General features: G+C 46.7%; 1 protein-coding gene across 1 annotated transcript in view; it reads left to right on the forward strand.

Moving 5' to 3' along the window:
• STMN2 (stathmin 2) overlaps window positions 1-15,760 on the forward strand; it is a 36,472-nt gene that overhangs the window by 14,460 nt on the left and 6,252 nt on the right. Inside the window, exons 2-3 of the mRNA XM_036338758.1 lie at window positions 4,399-4,494; window positions 5,115-5,287. Coding sequence (XP_036194651.1) covers window positions 4,399-4,494; window positions 5,115-5,287 — 269 coding nt within the window. The remainder of the gene's footprint in view (window positions 1-4,398; window positions 4,495-5,114; window positions 5,288-15,760) is intronic.

Here is a 15,760-nt window from a genome sequence, read left to right on the forward strand (position 1 = left end):
ATCAGGTAACAACGAGATGGTAGGGATGAGAGCTCATGCTGGTGCGGGCGTTCTCACACAAGCCAAGTGAAGTAGAAAGTTTACAATGTTTACTTATTTGGCCTTTCAAAATAATGGGGCGGGGCATATTGTCATGAATAATATATCTGTTGAAACACAACATCTATGAAATTAAGAGGTAGTTGAAAGTTGGAGCAAAGGGCTCAGAGCTTATGATGTAGGCTTAGAAGACTGGGGGAAATAACTATAAATGTGTGTGTCTATTTCATATTTTACCAAGTAAGCAACACATCTCATTTTAATCTATCCCACAATCTAATCTGATGATTAAGTCTCAAGAACAATTACATTGTTCTCCTCCACTACTCTGTTCCTCAAAGAAAAAAACACCACTCTCCACATTTATATACACACAGGGAAAAGAAACAGAAAAATTTCAGGTAACTGCCTGCCAACATATATCACTCTTCAAACACCTGAATAACTGGTGCAAAAGTGTTTTCCTAAAATACCTGGATAACACCACTTTCTCTATCTCCTTGACTGTGACATGAGCATGTAAGGATATACTTACCCATATAATAAGAATATACACTCAGGACTCTCGCTGGTTTTTCTCAGTGGTTAGACCATCGGCCTGTGAACTGAAGGGTTCAGGGTTCACTTCTGGTCATGGGCATGTACCTTGGTGCAGACTCAATCCCTGGCCCTGGTCAGGATGCGTGCGCGAGGCAACCAGTCAGTGTGTCTTTCTCACATCGATGTTTCTCTATCTCTGCCTCTATCTCTCCCTTCCACTCTCTCTGGAAATCAATGGAAAAATATCCTCCGGGTGAGGATTAACCAATATATATATTACATATTATATGTATGCATCATGTGGCTGAATTTTAAATGTGTGTATATATATATGTGTGTGTGTATATATATTATATACATAACTTATATAATATATATACTACATATATATGTAATATATAATATTTTTTTCAGAGTCCCTGCTCAGCAACTCTCCCTGAGTTTTCTCACCATCTGCACCAAGTAAAATCCACAAGTTCAAAAAAAGGTTTCTTTCTTTCTATAAATCTCTATACTTACTTGTGCCAATTAAACAGCAGACGCCAAAGGAAAATGGGAAGATAAAAAGTCTTGGATTCTTTATTTTAAACATCAGTAATCCTAATATACCAACAAATAAAAAGTAATCCTTTCTGGTTAGAAGCCATATGCAGACGGTGAAGGTGTGTGTTACAAATCTGAGCGGATTGTTGGAGGAAGTGAATAGTTACGTTCAAACTGAACTCCACTCTGACCTGTCGCACGCTGCGCACGTTCCCCCACTTCTCTGAGTGTTTGCTTCATCTGTGAGTCTAGGCTAGGATAGTCCCTCTCCCCTGGCTGTGTTGAGACGACTAAATGAGAAAATGCATGCAAACGGCTTAGCCTGCTACGCTGTTTGATCTCAGCGAATGGCAGCCGTTACCAGTATCCGCAGTTCATGTAGCCTTTCGGAAGAGTGGCAAAACTACCACTGTCTGCACATCACTAGGCTGCGTGGATATTGCTGTAGAACCCTTAGGCATCACGTGGGCTGAATTGTAAATGAAGTCACTGGAGAAATACACCTACTTGCAAACATTAGTAGTTGATCGCACGTGCAACCAACTCTGAAGATTACATGGAGCTGCCGGTCACCTCCCACATCCCGGCAAAGGCGCATCCAGCTCTGCTCGCATGCATTGGGGTGCTGTGAACAGAGTGATACAGGCTGACTTTCAAAAACCGATAACAACAGTTGTCAATTCGAAGTATGAAATATCAATAGTGAGATATTATTAGCGCGTTTCTAATAGCCTTTGCAATTGCTTGGGATTTTTCTTATTCTGCATACAAAAGTTTATCCAGCTTATGTGCATTTCAGCCCCTCAACACATGCCTACTCTCTGCAAGAACAACTCGCTCATGGGACTTCGTTTTCAGGACACTTTCTCTGGCAAGCTTCCCTTGACCACCACCCGCGAGGGCCCCCTCCTCTCTGCCCTGGGCCCTCACTCAGGTGTTATTTCCTATCAAGGTGCTTCTTTCACAGTCTCTTGCATTTCCTGTCCTTTGCCCCTGGCACTACCATTTCCTACGCCAACCACGGTGCCCTCAAACTTCATCCAGTCGTTTCTTAAGCGTGTCTCCCAGCGGCAGGACTTTCCGGCATACAGTGGCCAAATAAATGTAAGGAGGGGCTTTTGTCAGGTACCTGCCCTCCTTTGGAAAGGTTTAGTGGCTCCCTGTTACTAGGAGGAATGTCATGGCCAGGCTTTGACAGTGAGAGGGGATGTTACTGATGGGCTTAAACCAGCCCACTGCCACCTCTGCTTCTCAAAGTTTCTCAGAAATATTCCTAAGGGTTGATGCAAAACCAAACTCCTAAGCTTATGTTTCTTTTAAGATTACATTTAAAATTCATGATAGTCTAACATTCTTAGATAAAATCTATCCATCCTTGTTTCCAGGCAAATATGATGTCGTAAGTCACAATCCGTTTCCATGAGCAAAATTTCCGAGTATCTTACCGGAAACCTTGGCGCAGAACTGGCTCCCAGGAAGACTTCCTACCATGGTAGCACAGCCCGTGGCCACGCTGTCTCGCGGGCACAGAGGTCCCCATTCACAGATACCAGGAAGTGGGTGATACTTCCTGGAGTTTTCAACCTTCTGAGAACCCAGAGTCCATGAAAGTCTCCCATGGACTCTTTAGAGCCCAACTCAATGTCCTTCCCTCCATTTTCTCTGGCTGCCGTATGAAATACAAGACACCCAGTTCCATTTGAATTTCAGAAAAGCTAAGGAAGATTGTTTGTAGGTCTCATGCAATATTTGGATTAAACTTGACTCGGTGTCCTATGTGTGTAGTTGCTAACTCTAGCAACCTGACTGTGAACCATTCCTGGCCCCCGCCCCGCCCTCCTCTGACCAGGCAGGCCCCGCTCTCTGGGCACAGCGATCCTCATCCTGAAAACTGAGCTGGAGCAGGCCTGCCGGCGACCTTGACGTAGCGTTACTGCGTTTCATCCAGAGCCCCAGCTTTGTCGTTGGCCTCAGATGACTGCGCTCTGAGGGCCAGTTGACTAAATGCTCCCTTGGGACCTTCCCAATCTAGCATTCGTAGCTCTAAAGCGCCCGGTGCCGCATCTGTTTCTCGCTGGCCAACAAAGGCACACCTGCCGCTAGAGCGCAACGGTATCTTCTGCGGGTTTGCGTTTCCCAAACCTGCTCGCTCTCCCTCGGGCCACAGTGGTGATCAGAAGACCCTGCCAAGAGGCACGTGCTACCCGGGAAGTTCAACACATTATTCCAAGTTAGGGCACCATATGCCTATCATTTTTCTCCCATTTTTCTTAATGTATTCATCTCACTAATTAAAGAATCAACATCTGGCCGTCACTTGTCCTGGTGACCACGAACAGTGGTAAAATGCCCTCGAGGTCGCCTGGGCAGGGCACCCCTTGGAGGAGAAAGGGGGAAAATGAACTGGAAAGGGGAGGTAAGGAGGAAGGAGGTGCCCATCTGAGCTCCTGCAGCCACCTGGCGAGGTGGGCACCCACACTGGGTTCCACAGAGAGCAAAGGAGATCCATGCTGGGTCTCAGGCCAGGTTTTCGATGTGTGTTGAAAGGGGGAGATGTAAGAAAGTGCCCTTGGGGGTGAGGAGAAAGCAGCAGCCTGGGTCCCTGGAGGATGTATCTGCTCACTAGCTATATCCCGGTGCGTTCTCTGCCATCTCCAACGAAGGCCTTCAGGCTGAGCCAGCTCAGGACACCTCCTGAGTCTCACGTACACGCCACAGGCCTGCGCGGGCGCTGCACTGCCCCCATCTCTGCTCGTTTCTGCTCCTGCTTCCTCCAGATCTTTCCCGTCGCTCCGTCCTGTCCTGCCAGATCTCACTCCTCCGCCTTCCTTCCTGTAATCCCCGTCCTCCACCATCTTACCTGACCGGCTGGAACACGCCATTTATGTCCTGTGTAAGAACATGCACTTCAGAGTTCGGGCTTAACCTTTCATCCGCTTATGTTTTGTGAAAGAGAGCAGAGCGGGGTCCCGGGCCGTATATGGAGAAGGCTATTACTACTGAACTTAAATGAAGCATTCAGAGGAAAACGGGGCCCTGGCCAGTGTGGCTCCGTTGGTTGGTCAGCATCCCGAACACCAAAATGTTGCCGGTCCGATTCCCAGCGGTCAGGGCACAGGCCTGGGTTGCGGCTCAATTCCCGGCTGCTCACTGTCCCACTCCCACATCGATGTTTCTCTCTCTCCCGTTCTTTTCCTCTCTCTAAAAACCAATAAAAATGTTTTTTAAAAGAGGAAGCTGAGGGAGGGGAGAGTCTAACCGAGCCCTTTGTTCCAGCCTACAAGGAGAAAATGAAGGAGCTGTCCATGCTCTCGCTCATCTGCTCCTGCTTCTACCCCGAGCCCCGCAACATCAGCATCTACACTTACGATGGTGAGTTCACACCAGAAGGGCTGCCCCTGGGAGGGCGGGGTCCTGTCCTTTCTCCCTCCCAGCTCCTCGTCTGATCAGATCTGTGGCTGGTGGAGCTCGCTCCTCGCGTGCTGGGTCCAGCTATCAGGCCTTACTGCTTGTCTATGGCTCAAAACAGTTCGGACGTGGGGCCGCTAACAGGACTGTATGTGGGAATGGAGGACTTTGTTATTTCTCATCATTTAGCCTGAAAGTGCCTCCAGCCTGCTAATTTCCACACAAAACCATCGAAGTCTGTGCTACTTGTTTTTCATGTGAAGCCCATATTTATGCCAAAAAAAAATCAAGTTTAGATTAAAAACAATTCAGGCTGTTTTCTCCTAAGAATGTCTGCCATTACTCAACGCCCTGTGGGCATTGTTGAGTTCCCCAACAGCGTAAATATTTATTCTCTTAAAATATATCCATAATCGCACGGCAGAAAGAGGTCCTGTATTTTCCACGCAAGGTGGAGCAGAGGGTCCTACGCAGCTCTGTATCCCTATCTGACAGCACAGCAGGGCTGCTCTCAATCGCCGGGACTCGGGTGATTAACACAGGCCCAGCTCTGTGCTCACCATCCGCACACATTCCTTCCTCAGACATGGAAGTGAAGCAGATCAACAAACGTGCCTCCGGCCAGGCTTTCGAGCTGATCTTAAAGCCACCGTCTCCCATCTCAGAAGCCCCTCGAACTTTAGCTTCTCCCAAGAAGAAAGACCTGTCCCTGGAGGAGATCCAGAAGAAACTGGAGGCCGCCGAGGAGAGAAGAAAGGTAACTTTCCTGTACATTTTTAAAATGTATGCTTAGTTATGGTTGACATACATTAGAATAGTTTCTCTCTCTCTCTCTCTCTCTCTCTCTCTCCACACACACACACACACACACACACACACACACACACCCCTGGCTGAGGTTCCAGAGGACAGCACCTGGAAACGTGAGGGCCCTCAGTGGGCCTGGAGTCAGCCTACTTCTAGTAAAGGTTGCTGCTTGTAGACTAGCTAGAGCCAGAGGTCTCAGACACTAAAGAGCTCCACGCCCTGGTGCCCTGCCCCCATCGCGGGCCCCTCGCCCTAAGGGAGAAGGCACAGCCTCAGGTAACTTTACTCCAGGGCTGGTGGTGGGAGGCGTGCAGGTCCGTGCTCCTCCCTCAGGTCTGCGTCCCACCCCCAGTGCAGTTTGCGGTTTTCCTTGGAACTAGGAACCACGCCTCCTCCCTCTGAGATTTTTCCTGCCAGATGCTCCCCGGGGATGAGTGCCAGGCGCTGGCCCTGCCCTCCCCGTCTGAGCTGCCTGGTGAAGTTGCTCCTCCCACGGGCAGGATCTGCCCTGGGAACTATGAGTGTCTCCTGTGCTCACCTAAGCCTGGATAGCATTCTTTCTCCTTTTCCACTGGTTTGTGTTAGAGACCTTTTCTTTTGCCAAATTTTAATTCTTCACAATCAGATGGCCAAGAAAAGCCAAGGGTATTAGAAATGGAGGGCACTCAGAAACCCCAAGGACTTTGCACACAGCGGCAGTTCTGTCTGCATGTATCTGTACCAACGATGTGAATGTGGGCATCCATCCCATGAAGATACCTTTAATCAACCCAAGTGGAATTACTTTAGCTAATTCATACCTACATTGTATTTTCCACAGACTTTATCATCATATGTTTCTAGGATTATTTAGTTACTAAGAATATACTCTATGCCCAATCTTGTGATTTGAATGTAAACTCTGCATTTATAATAATTTTTAATTTTATTAAGATGTTGTCTATAAAAAGCCAACCCAGTAAACACTTCTATGTGACATGTATAAAGAGAATGAAGACAGTCCTTCTAAAAACTGAAATTTCTAACAGGGAGTGCAGGACAAGCACATGCCTGTGTGTGTGTGTGTGTGCGCGCGCACATATGAATATATGTGTGCATATACATACAGATATATACATATGTATGTAGTATCAACTAACAAGCCTCAAAGATTAGAAGTCCTCAGGCTAACTTTTCTGAACCAGAAAATACTGTCTGTTTAAGGTGAGAAACAACACGATCTCCCTGTGGTTGAAAACCGTCTTGCTGTGTCCTGTCACACACTGATCGCGATTTCACTTTCCACTGCAGGGTGATGTTCTTGAATGTCGGAGGAGGACTTCTTTACTTCTTACGTATATATTTATTGAATTTTCCCACGTACTGTTGCTCTAAGTCAGAATTTTAAAAGGAGGAAACTAGCTACTAACCTGAGTGTATGTATAGAGCATTGCTCTAAAAATATTTGTTCGCTTTGGGGGTTGTTAATTATAGCTTTCCTTGCATAGCCGAGCTAAGTTAATTTCATCCGTGACCATCCACCAAGACTTGGCTGCTGACAGATATTAATTATGACTGTAACAGCAGCGAGCGGGCCGCATGCAGGCAGTTAAGTCCTCCCCATGCACTGACATCAGAGGACACGGGTATCTGTCCTAGGTTCACATAGGCAGGTTCTGGACTTGGTTAGAATACAAACTCAGTGACTGAGCTAAAATGGAAACTTAGAGATGAAAATTCAGCATCATGGTTCAGGGTGTTGCTGGTGTTTCTAGATTGGGCACTTAATTGGAAGGAAATCCTTAAAAGAAAAGGAAGAACAACACAAAGATGATCAGTGTTAACTGGGAGTTTTCATAAAACTCCGTGAGTTAACTACTTGCTGGTTCTGGTAAAATTCCTGCCCCATAACAACAGTAACTTATCAGCAATGAGACATTTATACAATTGAATTGAACTGGAAATTGGCCACGTGGCTAACAGACATCGACACGTATAACCATCTGCATTATGACTCCCAAGAAAAACGTTTTTTGGAACCCTTTAAAATCAGTATTCCTCCTCATTTTTGCTATGCCTTCTTGTTACAGTCTTCAAGGCAAAAATCATTATCTAGATTATGTCCTGGCAGTAGGGCTTTAATTAGAAGAAAATACAACTAATTAACAGAAAGTATCAACCGAAAAAATCATTAATTGATTTTATTCTGGTGGGTCGTACTGACTTAATTAGTGTTCATTTGAAGAACTGTTCATTCTCTTTAAAAAGCCTTCAGCAAGTGCATATATCTCAGCGATTATCTAAGCCAGGACATGCATATAACCAAAACCCGGCTCAACTAGCTAACACGAGAGCAGGGTGTGTGACTGAAAAGTCTAGGAGGGGTTGCAGCTTCAAACCAGCTGGATTCAGGAGGCTGAGCAATATTGTCAGAAAACATTCTTTCCATCTGCTTCCAATTGGTTTCAATAGTAAGAGTGTTTAGTTTCAAAGAGTCATCCCAAATTATTGTCCTCTAAAATTAGCAGCTCCTGCAGAAAGAGCTCCTCTTTCCTAAGAGTTCTACCAAAAGCCCTGGAACTAAGTCTCGATGGTCTGTCCTGGATCACATGCCCGACCTGGGGAGACAGCACTTTGATTGGCTAGCCTGGATCACATGACCGGACGAGCCTTCGCTAAGATCTCTGAGGTTAGAAGTGAGGAGGAGTGATAAAGACTACTGACATGTTCTTACCTGAAGAAAGGGAAATGGATGTTGACAAGAACAATTACAAGCATCCACAGTTTTTATCTGCAAATGTTAGATAACCATTAGAATAATGATTTTGCTCATGCACTATTCACTTTGTAATTCTCTTCTTTAGCCCTGCTGACATCCTGTGTGGATATTTTCATATAAAAAGAACAAACAAACAAAAACCCATCTATGCAGCTATTTAGACCAGCACTGCCCAGCAGAAATATAATGTGAGCCACAGATGTATTTTAAATTCTTTGAGCAGTCACATTTACGAAGATAAAAAGGAAACATGGAACTAGCCACGTGTGGCTACAGCTGGAGGGCACAGAGACAGCTGATTAGACCTGGAAACTTGTAGTGAACAATGGAGGACCTTTAGGCCTAACTTTTCCAAAGTGGTACCAGATAATTATTCAGATTCAACTTTACCTGGTATTCTTCCTTACATACTCTCTAATAGTTACATTGATATAAAGTCACAAAGAAACTTCCACGCTCTGATTGCAATCTTTGCATTATACAAACCAGCACAGGTGGAGTTTAGGACCAACAGAAAGGGGTGGGCTCTTCTAAATCCCACACTTCCTTCCTTGCCTACCGAGGTCTCAGTTTATGTCAATTCCTCACTATGGGGAGGGGGCTCCTCCAAGCCCCTTTTACTTGTTACTCTCTCTTGTGGTCATAGGTGCTCAGGACTATTTTTCCTTTGCAGTCCTTAGCACAATTGGTGCACACAATTGGTGAGCATATGTTTATCTGCATATTTACTTAGCCCTATATCCCTCATCTAATCTAAGAAAAGAGGAACATGCAAATTGACCACACATCCACTATGCCCCAAGCCATACCCACCAGCCAATCCGAGTGACTATATGCAAATTAACCCAACCAAGATGGCGGCCGGCAGCCATGGAGCTGGAGCAAGCAGGAGGCTTGGTTGCCCCGGCGATGGAGGAAGCCAAGCTTCCCGCCTGTCCTGGCCAGCTGTGGCCTCAGCTCAAGGCAACAAAGTTTCAATTATAGAAGATAAATAAATCCCAGATACCTGCTTCCAGCCAGCCTCCATTGGGAGCTTGGGTGGCTGGGGGCCGTGGCCAGCCTGCAAACAGCCATCAGCCCCTCACCCAGACTGGCCAGGCACCCCAGCAGGACCCCCACCCTGAAGGGGCTGTGGTCAGCCTGCAAACAGTCATCAGCCCTCACCCAGGCTGGCCAGGCACCCCAGCGGGGACCCCAACACTGAAAGGGTTGTGGCCAGCCTGCAAACAGCCAGCGGCCACTAACCCAGGCTGGCCACACACTCATGGGGTGAGGGTTCCCACTGGGGGCCTTGGCCAGCCTGAAAACAGCCATCAGCCCCTCACCAAGGCTGGCCAGGCACCCCAGCGGGTCCCCCACCCTGATCCGGGACACCCTTCAGGGCAAACCAGCCAGCCCCCACCCATGCACCAGGCCTCTATCCTATATAATAAAAGGGTAATATGCAAATTGACCCTAACAGCAGAACGACTGGGAATGACTGGTCACTATGACACACACTGACCACCAGGGGGCAGACGCTCAATGAAGGAGCTGCCCCCTCGTGGTCAGTGCGTTCCCACAGGGGGAGCTCTGCTCAGCCATAAGCCAGGCTGATGGCTGCCAGTACAGTGGTGGTGGTGAGATCCTCTCCTGCCTCCTCAGCAGCACTAAGGTTGTCCGACTGCAGCTTAGGCCTCCTCCCCGCTGGCAAGTTGGGCATCCCCTGAGGGCTCCCGGGCTGCCAGAGGGATGTCTGACTGCCAGCTTAGGCCCAATCCCCCAGGGAGCGGGCCTAAGCCGGCAGGTGGTCATCCCCCGAGGGGTCCCAGACTGCAAGAGGGCACAGGCCGGGCTGTGGGGCCCCCCTGAGTGCACAAATTTTTGTGCACCAGGCCTCTAGTCTATACTAATAAAAGCGTAATATGCTAATTAGACCAGACAGCCAAATAACCTTCCTGATGTCATTTTGGACATCCTTCCAGATAAAGCCGCAGTGACGGGGGCCGAGGCAGAGGCAGCTAGGTGCAGTCAGGCAGGCAGGGGAGCAGTTAGGGGCAATCAGGCCGGCAGGGGAGCAGTTAGGCAGGCTGGCAGAGTGGTTAGGGGCAATCAGGCAGGCAGGCAGGCAAGTGGTTAGGAGCCAGCTGTCCCAGATTGCGAGAGGGATGTCCGACTGCCAGTTTAGGGCCTAAACTGGCAGTCGGACATCCCCCAAGGGGTCCCAGATTGGAGAAGGTGCAGGCCGGGCTGAGGCACACCCCCCCCCCCCACCAGGCACAAATTTCATTCACTGGGCCTCTAATTAGATTATAAACTCCATGAAAATACACGTTATATCTTCTATTTAATAGTGCTTGGCCATAGTTAGTACTACAAATATTTTTAAATGATAACTTGCAGAACAAATGCTAAAGTGGCAATATGTAACTTGTTTTTGTTTCATCCTCCCATCATAAAACAAAATCATAGTAAGTTTCCAAATGACACCTTCAGAAGTTACACTAAGTACACTCTACAATCCAAAGAATCCTCCGTCTGGGGAAAACCACTCAATCAACAGATATGTATTGAGCATGCTCTATTTGACAGGCCCTGTTCATCAGGGAGACCTCACCAACCTTACATGTCAGTGGGGGAGACACAGCAAGTACAAAAATGTACATGTCAGGTGATACTAAATAAAGCAGGCCAAAGGGAATTGGTGGTGCTGAAGTGAAAAGCTCTGTTCATGTGGGGTGGTCGGGAAAGGCTTCTTGAATATGAGAACATTGGAAAAGCAGCATGAAGGGTAGAACATTGGAAGCAAAGAGAATGGTGAGTGCAAAGGCCCTGAGGTAGGAGGATGCTAGGATTGTTTGAGAAATAACAAGGAGAACAGTGTGGCTGAAGCAGAAAGAGCAGGGGGAGACTGGTAGACAGTGAGCATTTTAAGGAATTTGACTTTGAAGTAAATGGAAGGTCACTGAGGAAAATAAAACCATTTCATTGCTTGATATGAATTGCAACTTCTTTTCACAGAAATATCTGCTTTAAAAAGCTGGGTGACTAGAAAAATAAAGAGTTTTAGATAAATAGAGAAGACATGAATGGTTCCAGGACTACTGATGCCCAGAGAGGATGCAGGAAGTGTTTTCAGGACAGTGGGTAGACCAGCAGTTTGAACTAGTGGATCTGGGTGGGGGTGGGCGAGCAGTGAGGTGAGATTGTGGAGGGCCTTGAATGGCAAGTCAGGTGCTCACATTCCGTTTAGCGACAAGGAGTCGCTAAAGGCTTTCACAAGTACAGATGTCCAGCTTCGCCCAGTGGTCAGCTACATTTCCACTGCCCTGGACCCATTGCCTCTCCCATATACTACACATTTTTAAAGACTCAGCCTGTCAAACATACTACATTTAAATAAGTATTAATAAATTCCTGTGTCATGGTTATAGTCAAAGGAATCTGTAACTGCCAATAATTCTGACCATCATAAAATAATAAACATTTTCTCACTCAATTGATATAATTCTAACTCAAAGTAAATACAGAGATAGCTGTGGTCATAGATGTGAAATATGATTTCTGGTAGGGCTTTTAAAACATAAAAAACTATGCGTTCCCCTCCATTAGCCCCTGCTCCTGAGAGCTCAGGGACCACATCTGGGCAGCAGTGACCTGGGCTGTGTTGCGGGGCCTCTGGGTTCACAGCTGGACGGCTGCCCCGAGGCGCCTCCACGCACTGGGAATTCACTCCGTGTTAAGTGTCCTGACAGTTTCCCGGCTCCTCGCCCCATCTGCTGACCCAACTGCTGCTCTGACCATCTGGTTACTCTGTTGGACCAGCTTCCCTCAGGATCCTCTGACCCAGAATTAATGCTCCATTGATTAGCTGGTGGCAGTTTATTATTTAAAAAAATAAGACCTTTCCCTCTTTTTCTCCCTTTTTTAATTATCTCTGGGAATCCACGGTCACCTCCGTGAGACCATACTCTCTCATGAGGGCAGCTTGAAGCTCATATTCTGAAATCAAAGTTTCCATAGTGCAGCTGACCCACTGGGACAAAATGGTAGGAACACTTAGTCATCCATCCTTCCACCCACCCATTCATTCATTCAACAAACATCACGTAGCAGGAGGCAGAAGAGCCACGCTAGCCGTGCATCCCATTGGCTCAGGACAACGTCAGCTTTACTCCTGCTGTTCTGATATCATCGGTATTATTTCAATCTCCTACGTGTCCTGGTCTGGACAGTACATGACACGGACATCCTAACCCGGTGATGGTGAACCTTTTGAGCTCGGCGTGTCAGCATTTTGAAAAACCCTAACGTAACTCTGGTGCCGTGTCACATATAGAAATTTTTTGATATTTCCAACCATAGTAAAACAAAGACTTATATTGTTGATATTTATTTTATATATTTAAATGCCATTTAACAAAGAAAAATCAACCAAAACAATGAGTTTGCGTGTCATAGGTTCACCATCCCTGTCCTAAGCCAAGCGCAGTGTTTACGAGTGTTTCTTAAAGCGTGGTGGTTAAGAGCATATGGTTAAGAGAATGTCATGATTCAAAGCCTGTTCCACCACTTAATGGCTGTGTGACTTTGAGCAAGTCACTAAACTCTCTGTCCTGTTCTAGCCATCTGTAAAGTGAGACAAATAATAGGGCCTACATCACGGAGTCACTGTGAGAATTAGAGGAGTTAATTACTCCACACAAAGACATATAACCAGCACCGGGAAAGCACTGTTAGCTGTTACTGAGCAAAAGCACACCCAGTTCCTGACTTCACAGATAACATGTTCTAGCAAATTCATAACTTTATAAAGAAAAGAAGTTCCTCAGTAATGTAAATACTGAAATGTTACCATACAGTGTATTTCATAAATATTTTTAAATATTAAGAATGTTATTTATCCAATTATAAAGAAAAATAGTTTGATAAGTGGCTTGAAAATTTAATGTTATGAGAAAATGATGAAAGCTGAAGGATTTAAATGACATTGATAAAATCTTGTGTTAAAATTGATTAAATTATGAAGAATGCCACTCAAACCAGCCCTGTGACGTATAATTGGCATCCTGACAATATTGGCACAATGAACTCCCAAGTCACTTAACTGCTGAAAGAAAAATGTGTTGCTTATTTTTATAAAATGGCATAAAAGTAGGTCATTAGTCACCAAACTTGATAAACTTATCTTTTGCATTTGTTGGCAACTCGCATTGTAGGTGGCAATTAACGTCGAACCAGGAAAAGAGGGGGTGGACTGTACAGCAATAGGTCCTGAACTGAAGGGCAGGGTTATTCGCAGTTCCCATTACCATGGCCACAGACTCCTCACACGTGTCCAGCTCCCCGGGGGCTGTGTCCCGAGGAGTTGACCCAATAAATGGGCACAGGCTTTCGCAGAAGGGCTCGTTCTAAAGACTTTGGATTTTAATCATTTTAAATTTCTTATCCTGCTTCTGGTCCTTCAACACAAAGTGAATATTGCACCCTTTCATTTCACACACTCCCATTCAGTTGTCATATTTTAACAAGACATTATTTGAAACTTTAATTGGGTTAATGTTTTCTTCATCATTAACAGTAAATCAATCATTAGATGATCTCATGAGTGTCTGATAAATGGCGCTAGATGGAAAGTAACACACCCAAATGATGAGAAGGGACAAGAAAATGATGGGACAGAAAAATATTTTACTTCAGAAGTGAATGAAAACTAGCCCTTTCTACATGCGGTCTTAAATCTCCTTTGTGTACCTAACATAAAGTGAGCTTTACATACCCCTCAACTCAAATGTATCTTCCATTCGCTTGCACAGTAATTAAGTCTTCTACTCAGTAATATAAGAAATGGCAGTGAGCTCTCTGGGCAATGCTGCAGTGTTCCCACATGAACAATCGCTCTTCTCCCAGACGCATCATCTCTCCCTCCGCGTGCCTCTCATGTACTTACTCCAATGATGCCAAGTCCAGCGTGACGCCTGGAAAAGGCGTTTGACGATCACCTGCCTGTCATCCCCACAGCAGATGGAGAGGGCTCCTCGGTCTCCCAGGATGCCCCACTGGAGGTCTCGGGTCTATAAATACATTTGCCTTGATAACAGCTGATCACTCCCATGCCCTAATTTCCTATTTCAGAATTGCAGTGACCTTCTACATGAGGCATGCCACTCAGAACTGTCCCTCCATGGCCACCTCCTTTTCCCTTGGACAATTTATTTTTAGCAGCTTTCAGCAAATCCCACCTGTGTCAGCCAGTCCCTTGCTCTCTGCTAATCTACAGAAGGGAAGGACAAAGCAAGAGGGCCTATGTGACCATGTCAGGAGCCCGACTTCTGCAAAAATGAAGGCAAATGCTTCCACTCCTGTAGGTCACGCCTTTATTCTGCGCCCCATACTCATTGTGTGTCATGTTTTCATGCACTTTTCTGGATGACATGCCTATTTGCTCATTGATAGAAATAGTGGGATCAGAACCAGCTGTGACGTGGGAGATTCCACAAGAATCAGGAGAGAATCAGTTTCTCCCTGACGTGGGGGATTCCACAAGAATCAGGAGAGAATCAGGAAGGGAGTTAAAGTTTTGGCAGTGGTATCTGGGCGCTAGGCTATGAAAGAGGGAAAGAGAAATGCGTTCTGCAGCGAGGGAGTGACAGAGACTTGGGGCCCAAGGAAAGGCCCTCGAGACTCCTTCAAGAAGCTGTTTGAGTTGAGTGCATCTGAGGAAGGACCAACATAGGGAGCCATAACTATTTTCTCAGCGAGGCATTCATTTCATAATCGCTGTCTCAGCTGCAGTTTCTCAGAGACACAGATAAGTGTCAGGTTGTAGCCATGCGTTCGCTGAGACGCAGTGGCTGTCGCCGTCCCCTCCAGTGCCGGTCTCTGCCGTGTGGCAGTGGCCGCACGCAAGCGCACCCTGCACTGCTGCCTCGGTTTCTGTCTCACCCCGTGAGCTGCGCTAATGAAACGCACTCGCACCCAGGCTGGGCCTCTCATTTCGCCCCACTGGGTGCAGAAATGCTAACGCCATGTACCGGGCATTTCAGCTGAGCCAGTGCCACTCCCGGATGCAGCAGGCTAGGCCTCTCTCCACCACTGACAGTGGGGCCCGCGGGCGCTTGCTCCCACAGACCCAGGGTGCCCCACCTCGGCAAGAAGTCGACAAAGGTGTGTGTTGCTATCTTAGCCTTTTAATTCCAAGGGCTTCCTTTCCCAGACCTTTTCCCCTGCTGTCTCCTGATGGTCATCAGCTCTTTTGCAGAAGAAAATTAAGAATGCAAGATCCAAAGTTAACTTGAGCACCTGGAAAATTAACAGTTACACAGTTACCCCTTAATAACTACCCGAGGTAACTCTCTCCGCAGAAAAATGGCCATAAAAAATCCAGGGGGCTCCCATTTATCCAGGTGGGCCCATCTAGCCAGGTGGCTCCTATGTAGCCAGGTAGTTCCCATCTATCCAGGGGGCTCCCATCTAGGTAGCTCCTATCTAGGCCACCAGGCTGGGTGCGCTGAGGAGGAAGAGGGGAGGGCCTGCTAGTACCCTATCCAGAGAAGAACCACCCAGAAGCCCTGTCCACAGAGAGGGCTTGAAGTTACATCTTGTTGGGCTTTATTTTTGTCTATTTGGTTTTCTTTCCTGGCGCTGCCTCGGGGTTTCCTGTCCATTACAAGAGAAACCTCGATT

This window comes from Myotis myotis, unplaced genomic scaffold, assembly GCF_014108235.1.
Source record: "Myotis myotis isolate mMyoMyo1 unplaced genomic scaffold, mMyoMyo1.p scaffold_m19_p_16, whole genome shotgun sequence".
Classification (NCBI taxonomy): domain Eukaryota; kingdom Metazoa; phylum Chordata; class Mammalia; order Chiroptera; family Vespertilionidae; genus Myotis; species Myotis myotis.